Source organism: Podarcis pityusensis (genome assembly GCF_964106645.2).
Source record: "Podarcis pityusensis genome assembly, chromosome: 9".
NCBI lineage: Eukaryota > Metazoa > Chordata > Lepidosauria > Squamata > Lacertidae > Podarcis > Podarcis pityusensis.
Window position 1 is genome coordinate 17,153,065 of NC_138034.1, and position 24,328 is coordinate 17,177,392.

General features: G+C 38.6%; 1 protein-coding gene across 9 annotated transcripts in view; it reads left to right on the forward strand.

Annotated features, from left to right (window-relative positions):
* FRYL (FRY like transcription coactivator) overlaps window positions 1–24,328 on the forward strand; it is a 145,038-nt gene that overhangs the window by 27,643 nt on the left and 93,067 nt on the right. For 4 of the 9 annotated variants that reach the window (XM_081019728.1, XM_081019730.1, XM_081019729.1 and 1 more), the window contains exon 1: window positions 15–253. The exons of 2 other annotated variants lie outside the window; for them this stretch is intronic. In XM_081019728.1, the coding sequence (XP_080875854.1) occupies window positions 82–253 (172 nt within the window). In that variant the 5' untranslated portion in view covers window positions 15–81. Of the gene's footprint in view, window positions 1–14; window positions 254–8,377; window positions 8,395–24,328 lie in introns of those variants that run through there. 3 more of the 9 variants (XM_081019733.1, XM_081019734.1, XM_081019731.1) reach the window with 2 other exon arrangements.

Below are 24,328 nucleotides of genomic sequence, written 5' to 3' on the forward strand. Positions count from 1 at the left end.
TTGCACAAGCACCTGGACTTGTACTTCGTGCAGCTAAACTGGAGACTTTAATCAATGTTCTGGGAATGGTAAAACTCAAGCATGGATTTCTTTAAAAAAATGGTGCCTTCCGTCATGTCAGGAGATGTTGTTTTGGATGTTGGAAGTACTATTTGTGAAAGTTCTCCAAAGCTGCTGAAAATGACACGTACCAACCTGCTTTCCTTAGGGCAGACTATAGAAGGTGACATTCATCTTTTGCATCCTAATTACAGTATGTATCTCTGTACGTTTTTGAAATTCAAGGCATGTGTAATTTATTTTAAAAGTGTTTTTATTGGTCAACCTAGATTTTCCATGTTGGGCCATGATATTTTAAAATGTTGCAAATAGTTTTCTGACATCGTAAGGTTTCTGTATTGTTTACTGTAGAAAGATCATTTTGTCCAATTTGAGTAGAATTGAGATCCATTAAAATGTAGATCTGCACATTTTGCTGGACTGTTGTAAATATAGTAAAAAGAAATGTTGCATGACTAATGCGAAAGATGTAATCTTGCCATGTTGGATGCAACTCATGATCCTATTGCTTTATTGGGTATTTTTGTGCTTGAGTTCCAGCTTCATGTCTTGCCTGATCATGGTAATCGTGTTCAGCTTGAAATCTTCTATTCTATTTTGTCTCCCCCCCCCCTACCCTTTTTCTTGGTATGAAGCCTCATTTGAGGATGACAACTTATGACTTTGACCCTTAAATGTGGAATTAGTTGATGGTTTGGTTACATTGTTCCTTATAGCATGAGATTTCTATGTGAAATCCAGTGAGTGTTTTTTTTTCTGTATTTGAGCTCATTTGGTATGGCTTGAAAAATGGCAGACAATAAAAAAACATAGTGTCCAACATAAGGACCAGTAAAATCCCAGTTACACATTTTTAAGTCCATTCTTTGTTTCCTTTTTATATTATAGCTAATACGGCTTGAATAATTACTTATTTTAGTCTCAACTGATTCTGGTAATCCAGTTTGTAGTTTTGGTTTTCTCTCCAGATAAATTTATAGCAAGTAATTTTGTTCATCAGTGTAATATTCCACATTTATGGTTTCCATACTTCTAATATTTGGTGCTAAGATTTTCTCCATTCTTTTGCCAAAATAATCCATCCTATTATAAAAATATGGGTGACCAAACCCCTGTGCTTTCTCTTCTCTTTTCTGTGAAAACATCTCAAGAATGCATTTCTTGTCTAAATGAATTTAATATACAGTACTATTGAAATGGCAAACATTCTTAACAATATGGAAGGGAGGTACCTAGTACTTACTGCAGCACAGGTGTGTGTTAGGAGCATCATGATAAAGAAATTCCAGTCTTCCACATTAACCAAGATCTTCCTAAGCAGTTGAAATGAACATACGGTAACTGACACTTTCCAATACTTAACCTTCTGTTGTTGAGCTCTCATGTAATCTAATACTTGCCTCTGTATCATGAAACCCGAGGACATTATCACTTCCTCCCAAGGTTCCCAGTACTTCCACTTTGTCAATCAGTTCCTCCCTGTTTGTGAGGACCAGGTCCAAGATAGATGACCTCCTTGTTGCTTCTTCCATCTTTGGAGAAATGAAATTGCCAGTGAGGCAATGGAGGAATTTGTTGGACCTTACATTCTTAGCAAAGTTTGAGTTCCAACAGATATTGGGGTAGTTGAGATCTCTCATGGCTACTATATCTATCCTTTTTGAGTGTTTGGCAATTTACTCTAGAAAGGCATCATTCAAGTCCTCAGTCTGGCTTGGAAGTCTATAGCAGACACCCACAGTAAGGTCACTGTTGTTTTCTCTCTGACAATATTTCCCTATATACACTCAGCTTGCCTTCCATGCTCCAGGCCATAGAATAACTGCATTGTATAGTTGGAAGGGACCCCAAGGGTCATCTAGTCCAACCACTGCAGTGCAGGTCATGGATCTTTTCACAAGTGCACACACCCTTTACATATAATGCTGCTAGACCATTACTGTTTGGTCTATTCCTTTTGAACAGATTATACCTCTTAATTTCTACATTCCAGTCACAAGTCGTATTGTAGGTTTTTTTGCCCATTAGCAAGTTTCTGTAGCACCACTTCAGTTTCCTGAGCATCAATGAAACCATTATCCCAAGTACCAGGTGGTCCCCTGTCATCTGTAATATTGCCTCCCCTTCCCCCTCAGGATTTAGTTTAAAGCTCTCCTAATCAGGTTCATGAGACTCTTAGCAAACACATTCTTGCCAACCACTGTGATGTGCAACCTGTCTCTTGCCAGAAGTCCTTCCTCAAGGAAGCAGAGAGCATGGTCCAAGAAAGAAAAGGTAAGATTAGAACTAGGGATTTTTGATTTTGTAGCTCAGTCGCTACACTTTCGCAGCTTTGTGAAGCCAACATGTTTTGTATTTTAAGTAGAACGGCCTAGACAGAAATTATGCATCACTTTAACTGTGAAAAAGAGGTGTGTATCAGTTCTTGAGTAAATGCTGTATTTGGAGGGAAGTTTATTTTGGTGTGGACAGGTAACTCTAATGCATCATTAATTTTATCATACTATCTTCTCAAATTCAAAAAGCTTAAGCTATGCTTGTGAACATGGTATTGTCTAACCATTGTGATTTTTAAAAATCTGTTATTACTAAATGCAGACATATTTGTGCTTTGATTCAATTTACCATCTTCTACTTGCTGAAATTCAAGCAACCAACTGCCTCTAATTTGATTTAAGGAACTGGGGTGGGTGTGTAAGTTTTAGAGTCACAGCCAGCACTCCACATAAAAATAATTTAGTGTGAGGTTCACTGGCAGCTTAGTTTTCTTGTTAAACATAGTTAAAATTGAAAGTACTGATAATCAGTTAGATTGAAGTGATGCTACTGTAACACAGTGAGACTGCAGGTGGCAATCTGCAGCAGCTGAAATGAAAGAGGTCTTTTAACATTTATGTTGGATGTACTCTAGCTTGGTTGAGCAATTGAGATAACAGGCATAAAGTACTCTAATCCTACAGTTGAAGATTAATTCTCTATTTGGTCTGTTTAAATGCCGCCAACTGGCTATGTCATTAGAAATTTCTCCAAATCGTTTCCATTACTACTATTGCAGAACTGTGTGAGGTAGGCATTTATGAAATGCAGATTATAGTATCCTACAATCATGCTTTTTACAATAGTAGACAGCAGCTGAATCCTCTTTAAATTATCTGCTTATTTCTATTTTTGTATCCTGATAATGGAATGAAGTGCTCTTCTAGCACACGCAGAGAACTGCTGAATTACCAGTGGGATGTTAATAGAAGATGGGGGTCTGACACAGGTAATGATTAAATGTGAAATATAACCCAACTTAAAAGGCTTGTTAATAGGAGATAGCTGTACCTGTTATGATATTTGTAGTAAAGTTATGTAAACTTGAATAAGTACAGTATTAGACTGCTTGTTCTGTGTACAAGTAGCTTACTGATATGCAATGGGAAGTTGCTGCTGATGGTCTTATGAAAGCTGAATTTAGGTTATAACCTGCACTTACTGACATAGGTATTGGTGAAAACCTGATCTTTTGCAAAAACTTGTAACAATAATAAGAAAACAGAATTTTATTCCTATTTGTTTCATAAAGGGAGATACCTGTGCAACTTCAACCAATTATTGTTCTGTTGTGTAAATGAAAAAAAGAATATTTTGTACCTAAGGATTATATGGAATTGATAATAGTGATGTGGTCTTCTTAAAATAGATAACATGGTAGTGCTTAATTAGAAAGGAATATTGGACTGAAAACATATGCTAAAAGGATTTGTTCACCTTTTAGATTGATGTCATTGGTAACTGTCTTCAAAATTCAGACTACTTGTGCAAAAAACCTTAAGGCCATCTGTAAAAATAATAATGAAGGAAAGGTGCCGTGGGAAGAACTAAGCATGATGCGTTACCTATTTTTTTAGATTCATTTTTAGTTACAAACAGTATCTACAAACATTGGGTCTCTGTTCTTGATCTCCTTGTACTCTTTGAAAATATCAGTCAATATATTAGTTTTGGTCATAAGTTGTTACAACTGTAGCATTATAAACAAAGTACAAATTAACTTCAGGACAGTTAACAGTGTAGTCTCCCACCTCTGGCTGTTGCAAAGGTACATAAACTTATTCCTAATCATTCCAGCTACCGTTATGGGCAGTGCTGCTCGATAGGTAACAAATTTAGTCAGATTGGCAAGGGTGTGGCTAGCAACCTGAGTCTGTAAGTCCTGATTGCTTTTTGTTGGTGTCTCACAGTAAGTCTCTTTTGAGGAACACTGCAAACAGTAATGTAAAGTATATTGTGCAATTCCCTCAATTGTACTTTGGCAATGTGCATTTTATTGACAACCCACTCTATCTGCCATCTATGATACCTGAAATGGGATGTATAAGCTTTTGAAAGTATATTTCCTGAGAACAGTCCACCTTCATAAAGTGGCACCACTGCCGTCAGTAATATACTCAGAATTGTTTCTATACCTACTAGGAAATGCTAAAAAAATATATCTTAAATCTTATGTCCACTGTGGCTCAAACTTTGTTGTGCTCAGATCTCTATTAATTATAATCTGATAGTAGCAGCTCCTGTTACCTTGCCATGGACTTTTTCATGGCTTATGCAAGTTGCACATATATGGAAATACTTGAGCACTCTGGATTTTACTGAAGGAAGTCCAGCCTCTGAGCTATGAGGCAAACAAACAGGGTGTTTTAAATGGAGCTGGACAAATTTTAAAGCTAGTATGTGGTGGAGTTGTAGGGCCTCAGCAACATGCATCAACCAGGCAATGAGTTTAACCATAAAAACTGTATGGGCTAGCAAATAACCTCCAGATAACTACAAGCAATCCCATACAAGTTGTAGGATGACTGGAAGAGTTGTGCCCTTTTAAAACGAACCATCTAGTGCACATACTGTATAGGTAAATGGTAGTTGTAGCTAAGTCTAAGGCTGATATAGCGAAACTGAAAGCTATCTGAATTTATGTTTTTGGCAGGCACACTAAAGCGATGTAGAGGTGTAGAAATATTAACTGATTTCTCCAGAGATTCTGTATTTATTTATTGTTATTTCATAATTTATTATTTATCTTTTACATGTGTGTCAAGGCAGTTTACAAATATATCACAAAAAGAGCCAGAAACAACCCACACCAATAGGCGAGGCTATAATTCAGCATGTTGTTCTAGTTCCTAGAGTGTCTTATCAGTTGGTCACTCTAAGCCAAGAACCAATTAACAGACTGATTTTGCTCCTTTGGAGATAATGCATTCCTCTGCCCCACCCCCACAATTAGTCATATATCCCCTGCTTAAGCAGTAGGACTATTCCCCTGTAACAGATCCATTTCTCACATCCATTATAATATTGAGAAATAGGTGTTGTAGCACTAAATATAAAAATGGCCGTCTTAATTTAGGAAAAGACCTTAGTAGGCTTGAGAAGAACGCTGTTGAGTCTGAAATGACAGTATATAGTGGCCATTCAAAGTGTTAATCTTTATGTAAGTGAACATAATGACAACCTGGAACTTGAGAGGAAGGACTCCACTCACATGGCTGCCTATATTACTGTTTGCAGAGAGCCATAAAGAAATCTTCATTTAGGCTAAACTAAATTACAAAAGCTTGGGTGTTCCTGCTGGAAGCTCACAAGCAGGGCAGAAGGCAATGGTTATCTTCCTGAAGTATCTGATAATCAGAAGTATATTGCCTCTAAACAGTGAGATTCTATTCAGGGACTGTTCCTGAAAGCTGAAAAGAGATACACTCAAGTCTGAATGCATCTCATTAAATGTGTCTTCTCTCTTGCAAATAGGTGGGGAACTGGTTATAGCTGGTGGGTCAGATCCTGACCTCCCCTACTTTTGGCAGATGGCCACGGCCATTCACTTGTAGGGCTGGGCGATATCAGCTTTTTAACATCACGATGTATCGCCAGCTAAACATTGCAGTTTGGTGGTATACAGCGATATTGAAAAAACATCTGCATTGGCCTCTGCCCATAAGGTGCCCCAGCTCTAACCGTGGAAGCTGAGGTGCTTTCACCCAGGTGCTTGTGGGCTGGGACAACACAGTTTGTTTACTCAGCTCAGCTGGGGATCAGAAAGGTTCTCCCTCCCCAACTGAGCCAGCCCTGGAGCGCCCATACTGCCACATGCTTGCAGGAGCCAATGCCAGGCTGAAGGCTCTTATTGTTATTGTTACTGTTATTTTTTGTTTTATACCCACCCGTTTGGCTAGGTTGCCCCAGCCACTCTGGGCGGCTTCCAACACACAAAAAAATAATAATAAAGCATCGAACATTAATATTAACAATCAGATCCTATATAAAAATCACAACAACTTTAAAATAAACAAGTTATACCAAATAAAGCAATATGCAGTACTGCATTAGAATCCAATAGTAAACATTCAAACTAAACATCAGCAGGTAATAATTAAACAGTTAACTGTTCGGCTGATGCAAGGCTGGCACACTTCCTTAGCTGAGCAGTTTAAAGAACAAGCTGTATCGTGCCTTGCCAATACAGCTTGTTTCTCCCTCTGTGCCATATGAGGGCAGACCGCGATGTCAGCTTCACTCAGGAGTATATCGCTGCTGAAAGTGCTACTGCTCCTGAGTCCCTCTGCTTGCAGCACCCGCTGGAGGAAGGAACTCTTGACTCCCTCCAGCAGACGCTGCTAACAGAGGAACTCGGGAGCAGTGGTGGTTTCACCAGCATTGCAGTCTGCTCTTCATACTGGTCCTGGGTGATATATCGCCCAGGCCTACCCACTTGTCAGTCATCTAATATCACCATGCCATCAGTTGAAGCAGTTTCCTTTGGCCATGTGGTTTGAGATCAGACAGTGTGGGCAAAGCCTCTGGGATTTGCAGGTGCTGCTAGCTATTGATGCCTGCAAGCCTTGCAGGGAGCTGTGTCTTTACCTACTCTGCTCTTGATGTCACATATATGAGATCATATGTGGGGCTGGTGGATATGGCTTGGAGAAAACTTGCAGGCCAAATTAGGTTCATGGACCGAAGGTTTGCCATCACTGCTTTAAGATGTTGGCCGTCACCTTTTCTGTGACAGTGAGTTCCACAGCTTTGGTATTGTATGGAAAGTTGTTGCCTCTTCTTAGCCATATAATGGAACCTACTTCTGCTCCATTCTCTGGAGGAAGAAGCAAGGTAGGGATTAATTGATAATTTATTAAACAAATAATTTGTCATCTAGGCATTGCCTACCTCATGTGGTTGTGATTTTTCAAATATCTGTGCTTTGGTTATAAGGATTTTATTTTGAAGCCTATAATTATTTTTGTTCAATGTAATATTGAGTGCCTCTTGGCTGTATTTTAAGTTACTTTGGGGGGGGGGGGAATATATTGTATTCCGAGTTCTCAAAAAAGGAGCCAAATGAAATCTATGATTACATTTTAACCTTCTTTCAGAATTGCTTTTGTCTGTTTTTGTGGGGACAAAGTAACAATAAATGTTGATACTGTATGGAGGTGAACTAAATACAGTATCTGCCTCTTCTGTGACTTCTTTCTCTCCTAAGTGGGCACTGTTTAGGAAATGAGATATGAAATATTGCATTAAGTACTTTTAGAAAGCTCATAGCACGGTTACAGTGCCCCTCCCATTCCATTAGCTGTCATAATCTCCAATAGATTAAGCAGGAAGTTGTATTCTGCATTTTCAGGGGCATGTTGAGAAGTCTCTGCTTGTGTTCAGACTGTTTGGAATAGAAAGAATGCATTACTATACTTTTATGTGGGGGGAAGCAGTCCTGATGTTGGTGTCTAATAGAGTACAATCTAATAGAGCATAATACTTCATTTTCAGTTTGCAAGTAGGCAAAGTTCTTTTTCCCCACTATCCTTTTTATTATTAGAGTTCCTGCAATAAATTGTACCTAAAGTTCCAAACTCTCACTGGCCTGTGTTTACTAACAACAAGGTGACTAAGGTAACAGCTAATATCTGAATAGCTTTCTTCTATTTTTGTTTCTGGTGTGTGGGATTGATTTGTGTCAGCACTGAGAAATATGAGGATCCTGAAGGGCATCCTGTCTTGACAAGCATGTAAGCTTTTTTTTTTTCCATACTGGAGAGTTCATCTGCATTCAGCAGCATTTCTACTATAGTTGTGCGTCACTCGGAGACTGCATGGTAATGAAGCGCTGATGCTGTGGGCCAAAACTCTGTTGCCTGCAAGCAAAAAAGGATGACTGTTAGGAAAGCCATACCACCAAAACTGTAGCTGCCGGTGCTGCTGCAGCAGCTCTCTGAGACATGATGTTGAGCCTCCAGGATTCTGTGCTTTTTGAAATTAACATTAAATCCCTGTTGAAGTCATGGAGCAGCAGCTGTAAGTATATTATCTTGACTGAGACAGCTACATCATGGGTGTTCCTCCTTGCATGCTAATTCTTGAATGTTAAGCTGCTGAAAGACAGAGTATTTTGTGTAAGACAAATGGGAGAGATAGATAAGTACAGGCAACTAGAATATCTGCTTCCTAGTTCCCATGCAAAACCCTCCAAAACATTATCTTTAATTTCTAACTGTGTGTGCATGGGAGATGGGGGTGGATAGGCTTTTTGCTTTCATTTGGAATGGTTCTTTGCAAAAATAGAGGTGACAGTTTCTAGATCTTAGGCTCTGCAGCAGAACTGCTCAGTACTATTCCATAGTTCCCTTCAGCACAAAATGCTTTTGAAGCAAAATCAGAGGCCTGCAGACCATAAATAAGTTCCACATTAACATACTTACAAGTGAACTGTTTAGTCAATGTAATTTATCCATAATAAGCAAAGAAAATTTCATTGTTAAACATTCTATAGATGAATCCCAGCTTTTTGCTGTGCATTTAGACAAACTAATTCAAGTGAGCAAAAGTAGGTTTCTAGCTAAAAAGCCTGAAACTCTAATCCTTAACTTGGTGATTCCCAAATTATAGGATGGGCCCCTACTTGGGTGTATGGTCACTCAAAGGTTCCTGGGATGTCTGTCATCCTGAAGCAGATAGAGCCTACCATTCCCTTTAGCAGGAATTGAATGCCTCCTGACAGCATAAATGCTGTCACGAAACAAATTGTCCAAACATAATTTTGGAGAGGAAGAGGGATCAAGAAAAAACTGCTGCTTTGCTGTTTTTGCTGCAGTTTTTTTTGTAAATGGTTTTAGGAGTCTGTCAGAGAAATCCTCTTCTGGTGACAAAGTTGGAAATTAGTCCCTCATTCACAGATCCTCTTGTACAACAACATACTATTTGTACATGACTGCATGCAAGGATCTCTCATGTTTGAAAGAGGTGGTTGGCCCTTTTAAGTATAAGTAGGTGAGAGTAGAAATCAGCAACGTGGGAAGCCAGGACAGAGTTCAGAAAGTTTTAGAATCTCTGACTCAGTTTATCTCTTTTGGATGATAGTTTAGTTCACAGAACATGGGTCTGACACTTCTGTATTGTTATCTGTGATGTATATATTGGCAATTTTCAAATAACCATTGCATGGCAACATGAAATAACCTTAGAAAGAATAGCTTTTTCAAAACGTGGAGGTAAGCTTTCCTTTTCTAGAATCAATTATAATTTGTTTCAAATAATTTTCCTTTTATTTATTTTATATAATTTTCCTTTTATTTAACTTACTCCAGCAGTACATTGCATAGAATGATGTTCAGTTTGAATATATTCAAATACCGATTTTTGTATTGCTCATTGAGCCTTGTAGGTTATATAGCATTAAACATTCAACAGGTCGCTTAGTAGATTAGTTTTAACCATTCACATGTGCCAGGCTATGTTAGAATTGCAGATCATGGATACAGAGCAAGTTGAAAACAGTAAAAAAGTGATTCATGGTTATAGTAGAAGCTAGTAACATTTTAAATATCTGCTTTCAGTTTGTATATGAACAAACAAAGCTCAAATGTATTCATTTTAACAACCCAAAGGAGATTTGAAACAATTGAAAGATGTTCCTGATTTATATATATTCTGTCTTGAGGTGTGTTAAACATATATTTGAAAGTTTTGCTATTTTCTTTAAGGTATGCTTTGGGTTGCAAATTGATATGTATGCTGAGGCTGCTTGTGGTTCTTTAAATAGTCCATATTATATATGTCCCCTCATAAGTATATACCAAAGGCAAGTTATTTACTGATTGTACTGCTGCCTATAAATTTAGGTCTCTTGTCATCACTTATGGGTTATCCTGGATGGATCTTTTTTTTGGTCCAATAGAACTGTTCTTAAGATATAAAACAGTATTCTGTATCACTGGGATTTCAGTTCTTAATAGTTTCTTTCCTCTATGAGCAGTGGAGAAAGAAATATTACATAGTAGTGGTTCTTGCTGTGAGATAGGTCACCTTAGGGAGATGTGGATAATTTCTGGAATGGATGCAATTTATTTCCTACAACTTCCTCTCAGTATGCCTTGATGAGGTTTGGAACAAAGTGCTAACCTTTGCAATCTACTATAATATTGGAAGATTCTGTGCATTATCCTTCCTGTTGGTTATCAGAATTAAGGAAGACTGTTCCACTTTTTCTGGTTTTGCTTTATTCTACTTTCCTTGACATCTCTCCTTCCAGTGACCTTGAAATATATTATGGGTCTGTATGGTTCCATTTGTTCAGTCTTTTTTACTTTGGTTTATCTGAGATTCAAAATATCAACAATTTGGTTTCATTAAGTTCAGGAAGATTTCTTCAAGACTGGGATTGGCTCATCCTGAATACTTTGCATTATTGTGCTTATTTAGGCTATAATTTTCTAAACCAGGTTATTCATTTGCTCTATTCTGTACATTACACTATAATTGCAAAGCACTTATTTTACTTATTTGAAAACTATATGTAATGTAATCCTGTTGGTGGTAATGTAGCTCCCTGAAATTCCTAATGGTTGCTCAGTAGTGAGTGCTTTTTTAAATACAAATGTTCCTTTTAAATGGGGTACAGTGTGGCATTTTCTATTGTATAATTTACACAGAATGACAATAGGATATAATTAGTGCTATAGCTACATTTTGAGAGACTGTCTCCAGCTACTTCAGTCAATGAGATTTCTTGTTACAAAAGGAAATCGCAATGTACTTTTTTAAAAAAAATGACATTTATTAGAAAAAGATTTTTTTTTAAAGTTACAAAAGAAAACAAAGTAGAAAAAGAGAAAAACAAACCACTTCCAACAATACAAATACAAATTCAAAATAAGAAAGAACAAACAAAAAAAACCAAAAAGACAAAAATACACCACAAACATTTAAAAGCATTTAAAAACAAATCCATTATTCTCAAATCCTCAACTGTCATAACCTTCTTTCTTTGACCTCCTCCTCCTCCCTTTTTTTGTATCCTAGTTATTAATTGTCACAGCAAATCCTTTCCATATTTCATAATATTCTGTCATAACATTACCTTAAACTATTTTGATCTTATCTTACTATAAAAAAACCTTGAAGCTTAAAACTTAAGTCTTATCTTTACCAACTTCTCATCACCATAATATTCTTTCATAATTCTTTAAACATTTTTACTAAAGCCGAGTAATTTCATTCCAACGTTTTTCTAACATTCATCAATTTTATAAACCAGTCCTAGTAGTAAAAAAAGAAATAAAAAGAAATCCAATCTTCATCCAGCGTCCCTTCCTCCTGGTCCCGGGTTTAGTCAGTCCTTATTATCCCGTCGATCTAGCGCATTAACCTGGTAACCTTATATCCGAGGCCCTTAAGTCTCTTCCATGTCCCTTCCGCAGTTCTTCTTCATATTTGTAACTGTATTTTCCCTTGTCTCCTGTTCGTGGGAACTCCAGCTTAACAATATTTTTGACCCTTCTCGACAGATCAGCCCCTTTTCCATAATCGACACTAAATTCCATGTAGTTTTTAAAAACATGTTTCAAAAACCCTCCAAAATTAAGAGCCCCCACAATCCCAAACATCTCACGGCCCATTGCCAGACTTGAAAAGTCCAAACATCCCTGCATAGGGGGGGCAATCCAGCCCCCCATTTCCAAGCCAAACCAAACTTTTTCTTTCCAAATCTGGCTTTTTCCAAGTTCATTTGTCAAATCCGAAAGCTCGTATTCCTGTTGGGCCTGTTCTGTCAAGGCACACTCCTGATTTAATTCCTGGGTGGGCTCCACATATTTTCCCACTGTCTGTTCAAAGTTTCCCACTGCCTGTTCAAAATTTCTAATCGAATTCACCATCAAATTCGTCTTCTCATGTAGCTGTTCCAGTAGGGCATTTGTTTTATAGAAAGCACACAACAGAGCTTCTGAATACATTGTCCTGCAAGGTCAGATGTCTATTTCCCACAATTGTAATCTGTAACAGCTGCCAGCTCCCTGGAATTAGTTACAGTTTCACAGTCTCCCTCAAGAGGGAGAACTTCTATTTGTTCTTGCAACAAAGTTTTCCTTTTTGAGATATTTTGTCAATATTTGTTCCTTTAAACTGCGAAAGGAAACAGTGGAATCACTATGTTTCTCTTCTTTTAGCTATCTGTCAAAAACGTTTGTCTCTGGTCAATGAGCTTCAAACGTCAGTCCTGACACCCCGCTCCAGGATCAGGACGGTGGAAAGTTACTTTACTTTAAACTCACTTCTGCAGGTTTAAACAGTCCGAAAAAGATCCCCCTTCTTCTCCTGCTGCCGAAGGGGGGTTCCACAATTTTAAATGATGAAAGCCAATCCTTTAGAGGCGATTTTCTGAGCTCTAGTTTACATTGTCTTTGCTTTATTCTGTCTACAAAGAAACGGAAGGCTGACTTCCTGTTTAGACCTTCCCGTTTCAGTACCAAATTGAAATAAATTTTGAAGTCCAATTCCTTTCTGCTCGCAAGTCCTTATTTAAAGTCCAGTTGTTCAAAGTTTAAGTACTCACGGGTGCTTATTTTAGAATCCAAATTGTCCCAGGAAAAAGGCAGCGCTCTCCGGCAACGGCTATGCGGCTTCGCTCCACGGAAATAGCAGTTGACTCACAGCACCGCGCCACTTCCCCCTCTTCACTTCGGAGCCCGTTAGTGGGTTCCTTTGCAGGTTGGGGGGGGCGCTAAGGGTGCCCGCCGAGTTCCATGGTCACAGGCTTCATCCGCCTGTGATTTTTAAAAGGGTCCCCGCTTCGCCGTAGCGGAAAAGACCCGTTTCGCGCGGAGCTAGTCCCTCCAGTTCAGAGGGAATCCGCCATTGCCGATGGCGCCACCCCGGAAGTCAGGAAATCCCAATGTACTTTTGGATTTTTATGATATCCCTTCTATGAGTATGTATGCTTGAATGTATACACTCAGAACACTGCTTCATCTCACTGTTGTTGTTTTTAAAGGCTTGCTTAGCTGGCAGAATGGTGTTGCAATGCTGGCTAGGGTTTGATTGTAGCTGCACTTTTTTCTTTCACTAACAACAATGAAGTGACATTCATACGGCCTAGATTCAGGATGCTGTGTCTCTGCCAACAGTTTGAAGCATTCTTTTTACATTGAGTCAGGAACATTCTGTTAAACCAGCTGTGTAGTGAGAATATTTAGCAGATAAGCTATCCCCATACTTCATTCATAACCTCAGCAAAGGATGGTATTTTACTAGTTTGTTTTCACTAGTGTACTAGCAAATGTCACATTTAACTTTTACAAATGGGCAACTTTGATAGATTCTGCTTTTTGGTATGTATATTTCAATCTTTGATGTAGTTTATAATTTTTCTCTCCTTCCCCCTTATATTCAGTAGCACTTCTAAAACGTGAAGTGCTTCAAAACTCTTCACATCAAATCTGTGAAGTAACTTAGACTGGAGGAGTGTGACCTCTCCAAGGGTATTTACTCAGTTTTATAACTAAGCAAGTACAGTAGTTTAAATGTGCTTAATAATAACAATAACAATAACAATAACAATAATTTTATTATTTATACTCCACCCATCTGGCTGAGTTTCCCCAGCCACTCTGGACAGCTTCCAGTTCATATAAAACATCAGACATTAAAAACTACCCAATACAGGCCTGCTGTCAAATGTTGTCTAAAAGTTATATAGTTCATCTCCTTGACATCTGATGCGAGGGCATTCCACAGGGTGCCACTGCCAAGAAGGCCCTCTGCCTGGTTCCCAGTAACTTCACTTCTTGTAGTGAAGGAACTGCCAAAAGGCCCTCAGAGGAGGACCTCAGTGTCCGGGCTGAATGATGGGGGTGGAGATTGTCCTTCAGGTATACAGGGCCGAGGCCATTTAGGGCTTTAAAGGTCGGCACCAACACTAGTTAGCAGGGATGTGTGGATAAGCATGACGGAAAGTATGAAGTATGATATTTCATACCAGTACTTTCTGCCATCTTCATTGTCTCCCAGGCTTTCCAGGCCAAATTCAAAGTGCTGCTTTTGACCTTTAAAACCCTTCACAGCTTAGGACCAGGTATCTGAAGGATTACCCGTTCTAGTTCAAAAGCCAGTGTGTGTGTGTGGGGGGGGACATCATATGGTAAAAGAATTGTGGAATTATTTATATAATTCCAGAGAAAGAAGTTTTTTATCAAGTGGTACCAATTTCAGCCATGTACCTTATGATGTAATTAATGGCTCCTGTTACCCCTTTTTGGTGCTGTCTGAAAGGGGGCTCACCCCAAGTGTAGTGGTTCTTAGCATTAGTCATTCACAACAATATAATTATGATAAAATGCCAGTTATAGATGCAAATTACTTGACTATAGTTCTTCCTAAGTTGTGTTCAGTAGTATTATGTATACCTATCTCCTACTCAATATGCTTCCCCACCTTGGGCCACTGTTCTTGTAACTTGCGCTTGATGTGAACTTGATAACTCAATTATTTTGAGCATTTTTACTCATAAGACAAATAAGTCAATTATATTGGAGAGTTGGTGCAACGGGTACTGCTGCTGGTAAATCTGTTGATATAAATATTGATATAAAGAACATCACAGTGAGTGATATCTAACATTTGTCGTACTTAGTGTATGGGTCTACTCTGAATATGGCTAATGTTTGATCCTACCCAAGGTTTTGGGACTTGCAGCTTTAATGTGTTTTTGAGACATTAGTCTTTAATGTTTCCAGACAAACAATGAATAACCATGAATAAAAAGGTACTCTGCTTTTCTGTGTATAACGTGGCTTTATTATACTATGTGAGTAACATGGAATGCAAAGATGCAAAACTACCAGTTGAGGCTGTCCAACAGTTGGAATGTTCATGGTCATTCTCTGCTTATCATTCCAACTCAACTGAGTTGTGTCAGAGGTTACACTGCCAAAAGTGCAATGGCCTGTAGGTCCCTGTCATTTGCCTGTCATTCTCTCTGGACTCATCTACGTTTGTAGAGAAAAAGAGCTTTATATGTGTTATAATACTGTGACACCAGATGACGTCGTGATTTTCCTTTATAAAGTTTACAACGTGTTTAACTGAAACACTTTTTCGATGTGTCTAGATCCAGCCTCTGTCTTAGCTTTCCACAACAGTATACCTATTGATTTGCTCTGTAAGTAGAAGAAACAGCTCTACGCTACTTTTAAAGCTGGTTTATTTTTAAATGTGTGTTGTGCATCACCAAAGGTCCTATTCCATGCAAATGTCTGATTTAATCTGCCTCTTTCTAAGCAGACTTTACAATTTCATGCTGCACTTCGAAGCCAAATGTAGCTGTGCACATCGCTATATAAAATATATGCACATACTCCTTAGGTGTGGCCTTGGTACAAATTTCTCTGTACATTAAAGGAAGATAATGTTTTCATTTTTTGTTTCTTTTAGTATACTGATATTTTATTATTAAATTTGACCACGTGTTCTTTCTTGCCTGAAATGAGCTGTAACCTATGGCATGGATTCTAAGGCATTTATCTAGTTCTGTACCATTTGCCGGTAGCTGACCTTGGTAGCAAATCTCATTTTCTCTAAGTTCTGTCAGTTTGTGTCATTGGCTATCTCCCAGTCCCTGCCCCTTAGATCAGCTCTGCAAGCTACTGTTGACTCCTTTGAAGCGCATCGGCAGTCACTGGAGCAGATTATGGGATAGTTTCAGTATCTGAAAGACAGATGATTACTGTCAATGCTAAAGATAATTTACTTCCAAGGGGAAAGATGTTGGATATTGTTATGTTGAATAGATATTACAGAAAGAATCAGACATTTTCTTAGTTTTTCCTCTTTCTTTGAAGTGTTGAAGCTGATAAACTTTTTTTTAAGGGTCTGGATAAACAGTGAATATTCTACAGTCCAGAGGGATACGAGTGGCGCTGTGGTCTAAACCACTGTGCCTCTTGGGATTGCTGATTGGAAGGTTGGCGGTTCGAATCCGCACAATACGATGAACTCCCGTTGCTCTGCCACAGCTGCTGCCAACCTAGCAGTTCAAAAGCATACTAGTGCAGGTAGATAAATAGGTACCGCTGCAGTGGGAAGGTAAATGGTGTTTCCATGTGCTCTGCCTTCTGTTTCGCCAGAAGCGGTTTAGTCATGCTGGCCACATGACCCAGAAAGCTGTCTATGGACAATCGCTGGCTCCCTCGGCCTGAAGTGAAATGAGTGCCGCACCCCATAATTGCCTCTGACTAGACTTAACTGTCCAGGGGTCATTTACCTTTACCTTTACCTTATTCTGCAACCTGCTTTCTTAACACTGAACAGGCACAATCTATCAATGTGTATATCTGGAATTAGAGTAATGTTCTTTAAATGTCTGGGATTTTGATCCTGTAATGTACCATATATTGGATACTGCACAGGTGAACATGTAGAAATTCTTGCATGGTTTGAAGTTAGCGTGTTTTGACCAGAGAAGAATTGCAAATCAAGTTGATGGATGATGCCGAAATGACAAAATTAACTGGGAAGCTCAGGAATCAAGAAGACAAGATTTTTAAAAAAGAATGGGAAAGGTTTATAATGTATATACAAGATTATTGTAAGCATATTAAAACATTGACAGGATTTTAAACACACTTGTAATGTAACAGTACGTATGGATAACTTAGAAAGATAAAAAAATTGGAGTAGTGATATGAAGTTGAAAATAGGATTAATAGGGCCCATGGAAGGGATGGGGGGAGGTCAGGAGATTCAGAGCAATCTTGACATTTAGATTTGGAATTGGTTTCGTTGTATGTTCATATTTTTGAAAATCAAATAAAAAATTATAAAATATGAAGTTAGCTTGTTTAACAACTAACTCTTATTTCTTATATGTTGGAAATTTTGGATCACACATAACACTAAGCCAGCATTCTTTGAAACTGAAAGGAAACTTGTCAGAGCCCTCCTCTCTGGCTGCATAAGGAAAAGGGAAGTGCATGAGCCTGACAGTACACTTGGCATACTGAGGCTCATCTACAAAGCATGGTTTAGTATTATGTGCAAACCAGCCCTTTGTATAGGTGGTTGTTTTTTCCAGGGTTGCTGATCAGATTGATTGAATTGAAAGTGTTGTAAACAAAAATTGCCCTTTTCCCTTATGGGGTATCCAAGAGCCCATATAGAGTCCTTACATAGGTTCCCTATTGGTAGGAGAGAATAACAGAGGCCAACCAGAGAATATTGAGAAGCAAAGCAGCTAGTAAGCTTGATCTTTATTGATCTGTTGCAACAGGGTGCTCCCCTCACTCGCAGGAGAGAGGAGGGACCCAGAAAAATGGCATGCAAGGCCTTATAAAGACTTTTGAAATTCCTATCCTGTAGATCAAGACCACCCCCAGAAACATCATACATACATCACAGAAGGGGTGTAACCTAAGACCACCCCTCAGATACATCACACCTACATCACAGAAAAGGCGGTCTAAAACAGAAATTTGAATATTGTTTTTCTCCTGTTGTTGTTTATCTCCTGTCTGGCAGGTTACTTGATCGGATTGCCTGGGGAGCCCGGCCATTCTTTTGTAGTGATAAATACTTAGTTCCTGGGCCAGGTCACAGGCTCACACCCTATTCATATCTTAAATGTGTCCTTAAGACAGGATTTGTGAGGAAAGAGACAATGAGGAGGTTTCCCACTTTGACCTCGCAGAGAAAACATTTGGTTAGTTTAGGAATCAAAATGGTTCCAAGTTGGTCTTCCTGTGCTGATCTATGTACGTGTGGTTATGAACATTACCATATATCTAAGACCTCAAAATTCCTATCACAAAAGGCATGTTATAGAGTGCACCAGTTTATACAGGGCTAAACTATAGTCTCTACAGTACTTTTGAATGTGAAGAAACCTCTTGTTTCAGTTTTGCACTGAAGTGGCTGGAAACATTCTTCTTATGTTGGGCCTTGAGATATCTGATATAGTTTTAATTACAAAGACTGAATATAATTACAGTGAGGAAATAGCATTAGATCATGAGGTTTTACTTTATTTACAAAGCCCCAAAATGGTTACAAAGAATGAAATGGCCAGTTGGTGGAAAATACAGCAAAAGGCACGATTCTCCTAAAGAGCCCAATCAACGGAAACCCTTCGCAGGGGCTTCTGGTTTGCTCAGTGGAGCTCCTTCCCCTCCTCCCCTATTCATTTTTTGTTAAACTGGCCAATGACAATTTCCTAAATTTAAACTGTCCTAAAATTAAACTGTCCAAATAGTTATGCTATCATACACAATGTGGTTAATCCTCCACTACTGTTACTGCAAATAACAATCTTAAATTGAATATGATTTTTTTTAAATCAACCAATTAAAAATTCAGAAGTACATGTACCTCTGAGAATATATAGGAAGGTTTTAGAAATAGTAAGATTTTGGCATGTAGTACCATGGTCTGGTGAAGTATGTTGAAAAGTTTTAAGACTAACCAATGCTTTTCATTGGAGAGTAAAATGCTAGATCAGAATACTTCCTGACTGTTCAGGGTTGAGTAACTGAAGTACCATAATGTGAGGAGATAGGTTTTACTTTATGTCTGCTAGATTTTAATGATTAATATAATTCAGTTGTGAAATGGCTCAAATTAAAAATGTAGGTACTTTGCCAGCTTCTGTGTAATCCTCTGATAAGATTTGCATGACCCACTGATTGGTCCTGCCCTACTGCTTGAAGGAACACTCCTGTAGTACTAATCTGTAAATGCAAAGTAAATAAGAGCCATGAGTTAATACCATCTGGAATGACACTATTTTGTTGAAAAGTCCCATGCTGATAGCACTCACAGCTGGCATGGAGATGTTACACATGATAGTTTGAAATTACGGTATATAGAGACCATGGACCATGTTTTAGCCCTCACCACATGGAAGCATTTTCTAGCAGCAAACATGTTGGCTTTGTTATAATATATGAAGTTAACCTAATAAATTCATTTTTGTAGTTAAAAATGCTTTAGCCAGCTCTAAGGTACTGATTTTATTTTAGTTGAGTTAATTAAATCCTGTGTCCATCATGAAACTTAAGAAGTTGTACACAGAATTCCTAGGTAGTTCTCTAGGCACTAACTAGACTCAAGCCTACGTCGCTTCAACAGGTACATGCATCATGTGACCTCAGACAACTCTTTGGGACTTCAGGTTTTTCCCCTTGGCTGTTTAAATATTGAAATTCAATTTCTGAATAAAGCAATTGTATTAGAATAAATAGCCCACCTGCTATTTTGCTGCTACTTTGCTGCTAAGCAGATTTTACTCGGAGGGTGAGACTGTTTTCTCCTGGTAGCATGCTGGAAAAGCTTCCTTCTTCATGAGCCCCGCCTCATCATATTAAGGAAGAATAAAGTTGTTAAATTTTATGAACAGAATACATTCTTGGAAATGACTGCATGTTTGAATATATATAATAAATGACAGATACATCTACAAGAGGAGGGGACACAATCACTATAGAGCGTGAGAAGCCAAGGTGCTGATATCTAAGTGTCATTGCATAACTTGCTTCCAGCAACTCAGTCCAGCAAGGTTGTGATAAGTAAGGAATGATGGGAATCTTATAGTTTAGCAGCATGCAGAGGGAACTATGTTGGCTAGCCCTCATTTAGAACAATGTTTAGCAAGAAGAAATCGCAATCAAAATCCTCATGATTACATATTTTTACATGGCTGTTTATTTGGGGGAGAGACTGTCATAGGAAAAGTAATAGGAAATACTGTAGAAAGTAACATACACATCCCAAACATAATAGAAGGCAAGAGGAGATGCGAAAAGGAAATAAAATTTATATTAACTGGAAACAAAACTTAATGCACATTGAGAGGAACAGAATTCTGTTCATGGGGCAGCAGAGAAAAAGCCAAGAGAGAGCATAAGGGAATAGAGTTTGAACAGATTGGTATGTGTTGTGTACTAGATCAAGGCTTCCACTTCTGTGTGCATTGGTGTTTTTAAGGACACAAAGCTGTAATTTGCATGCATACCTGCACCAAACAATTGCTGCTTGAGTTGTGCTGCTGCTCTTGTGTAGTTTTCCTGTGGTTATGCATTTGTGGGGATACCCTGGCTTATAGGCCAGTTCAGGCAAAGAGGAGATGGGCAGTGGAACAAGTAGGGAAATGTAACCAAAACGAGGCAATATCAAGTTCTCTAGAGCAAAGATTGTACATAACCCATGACAGTTTAATGAATAACAAACTCTGTCCCTCCCTCCTTGGTTCTTGTGTACTATAAAGATTTGATCTTTGATAAGCAAATGCTACGTAATGCAATTATGACCTTTACTGTTGACAGTAATAGCTAAAGTTACGGGATTACCTGTGTAGTATATAGTGGTACCTCGGGTTAAGAACTTAATTCGTTCTGGAGGTCTGCTCTTAACCTGAAACTGTTCTTAACCTGAAGCACCACTTTAGCTAATGGGGCCTCCTGCTGCCGCCACGCTGCTGCTGCACGATTTCTGTTCTCATCCTGAAGCAAAGTTCTTAACCCAAGGTACTATTTCTGGGTTAGCAGAGTCTGTAACTCAAGGTACCACTGTATGTGAACTCAGTGAAGTGAAAATGTACAGAGAGGCAATTATTAGGGACAAACCGCATTTTCCTCATGGACCAACATGCTTCATGGAATCATACAGTTGGAAGGGACCCTGAGCATCATCAAGTCCAATGCAGGAATATGCAGCTGCCCTTTAGGGGATCAAACCTGTGATCTTGGCATTATCAGCACCATGCTCCAGCTGAGCTATCCCAGGTGCTTCTTTTGCTTTTTATATGAAACAGGTAAATCTGAACATTTATCAAGAAAGGTTCAGAATTTCTGCTAGTATGTGAACAAGTTACTTCTTATACTTTATTAACTTATGTGCCACAGTACATTCCAGTGCTAGATTCATGGTTGCAACCTGAGAGCTTAGTGGTCTTAATATGTTTTGGAAAGAGTGCAATTCTCACTGAGTTTAATTGGACATAGTCCCTGCTATGCTTACATAGAGGTAAAGCTAAAACTGATCCCCCCTTACAGTGTGTACAGAGACCCCCTCCCCCACAGATTTCAGCTGAAATTGTCAATGTTTCCACAGCTAAAAACAATTGGAATCAGGACTTAAGTAGATTTTTCCATGACTAAAAAAAAAGTGTACTCAAAGTAAGTCTGAACCAACTCTGAAGTCTACTACTAGAAATTTCACAAATGGCCTTTCAGAAGATGCGCAGGTACTTAAGTTTTGATTGACTTCCTACTTCCATATCAGCCTGTCCGTTCACTGGCCACACAGCATGATAAACCACACTCTATCTTAAACCATGGTTTAATGGTGATCCTGTCTTTCCTTTGCTGTGCAGGGCTCCACATGGCTCAGACAAACAATACTATGGCCTATTGTGTCATCTGAACCTGGTCTGCAAACAATGAGCAGCAAGCCAGAAATAAATCAGAAAGAATGGCCCCTAGGGAGAGGCAAATTCAGGATTAGAACGTAGTTTAAGATAAACCACTGCTTATCATGGCATGCAGACAAGGCCACTGAGATAATTGTCAGAGGCTTCTCTCTGGGTGCTCTTGCTGACTAAAGTATGACACATGGTAACCCGCAAGAGGGCTGTCTGTTGAATACTCACCCTGAGGTGGGCTGCATGTGCTCACTTCACTCCCTCAGTGCTCTCTTTTTGATACTGGATAGATACATGCTTTATTTTTCTGGGTTCTTCAAAGTATTTTTAACCCTGGGCAGAACAGTTTTAACTGCTATTTTAAGTTCTGTTACATTTATGTTGAATTTTTATTGGGCTGAATCCAGAGAGCTGCTTCTGCAAACAGAAGAGGCTCTACTGTTTGAGGAAGGGACTGGGAACTAGCTGGGACTCCTGCTAGAGGAAACCAGGGAAGGCATTTCTCCCCATTTCCACATTCCCTCTGCAACCACCTGCACAATCTCTCACACTATCCTGGAGTGTCTCCAACTCTGGAGTGGATTTTGGGCACTGCAGTGGGAAGGACTATTTAGCAAAAAACTACATCTTGCATATTGAAGCGCCACTAACTCACAACCCTCAGCAAAAGAACACTTGCCCTATTTATTTAGCAGATATACTTAATGAAAAATTCAGAATTTTCTGCTATGACTGTACCATCATTGAACTTGCTCTGGAAAGTAGCTTCCAGCCCATAAAAAAATGAAATAGCAAATGCATAGTTCTTTTAACACACACTGAATGATTTTAAGAAAGTGCTGTTGTTTTTTCATCTTCTCACATTGTTCATAGCTATGTTGAAATGATTTAAGCATCTGCAACAGCATTAATTTGGCTACTAGGGACACTAGCCTGTTCATTAAAGTATTTATGAAAGCATAGGAGCTAGGATATATATTTATTGAAGTCTTCCTATTGCATATGGAACATTTTAATATGATATATTAAAGTTTGAATTGGAAGGCAAAAGAAGCAAATGAAACCCGGTTTAATAAAGTTTGTTCCACAGCCTTTATATATTATATATTATATATTATATATTATATATTATATATTATATATTATATATTATATTATATTATATTATATATATGTGTGTGTGTTGTATGCCTTCATATTAATATACTAACATGCCTAAAACCTTAAGGATATGATTTTTAATAGTGGTGGCAATAGGATGGCTACTTGCGCATCACTCAAAAAGAGGACAGATTTGCAAAAAAAAAAAAAAAAAATGCTTATGCTACATTATATATAGGCACACATTTAGAAATAGTTACTATAATTTAAAAAAAATACAATATATCTCACCATGGTGGGGAAGAATCTGTCCAGTGCACCTGCTAAAACGATTTTTTCGAATAATAGACTGTCCTCTGTAAAGTAGGGCATATTACTCCATGTGACAAATATTATGATTGCGTATAACTAAGTCGAAAAGAGATTTGGTTAGGAAAGTGCCTGAAGTTTGCGAATGGTGCACAGGCCATGGGTTCCATGTTGGGGATTTCAGAATAAAAAAATGAGCTAGAATTGTGTAGATTTTTTGGCTACAATCTGGGAAACCAGGGTTCAAATCCCTACTGGGCCATGAAGTTCATTGACTGACCTTTAGCCAGCCACTGTTTTTCAACCAAAACTATCTAGCAGTGTTGTTTTGAGAATAAAATGGAGGGGAAGAACCCTGGGCACCACTTTGAGCTACTTTGAGGAAAAGTCAGATAAATATACAGTAAAAAGAATAAACATCTCAAAAAGGACTGCGTATTCTTTAGATTTGCATGGAAGTCATGGATTTCCATGATATACTGGTAGCTGTTCTTATAGTTAGGATGCTTTCTGTAGTGTTAAAACTGCCTCTTTCTCTCCCTCTGCCCCACTTTCCTATAACTAAATCCAGTATTTCCTGTTCTATATTTTGCATGTCCTAGTAGGTAAGGTGAAAACTTAAAAAAAGAAAAAGAAACTGTCAGCATGTTCTTTTTTTCTACAAACTAAGCATACCCACTCCTTCAACCTTTCCTAATTACTCTCTTTTGACCTCATATCACTCTTCTGTGGCAACGTTTGCTCCCTACTCTCTTGCATTCTTGTAAGGCAGCCAGGGAACACTGTCCTGTTTGCATCTACCAGGCTTGGAGCAGTTTCTAGGATGGTGACAACTTGGGTGCATATCAGTCTGATGCTATATACAGATACTATCTTGCCTGCACCAAAAGAAGATGCTCTTTAGCATCTGAGAGGCTGTTATCCATGTTCCCTAGGCTTTCACACTTAAAAAAAATTATTACTGTATTGTAGGCATGTCCAACTCCCAAGAGTCTGCGATCTACTCCCACTATTAAAAAAAACTGGCAGTGATCTACCCATTGGATTGGCCAAAGTTGTTGAGCTTTTTTTGGGGAGGAAGACACAAAGTCGCCGTCCCCCCCAATAGACCAGGATCACGCGATCAACCAGGGATGC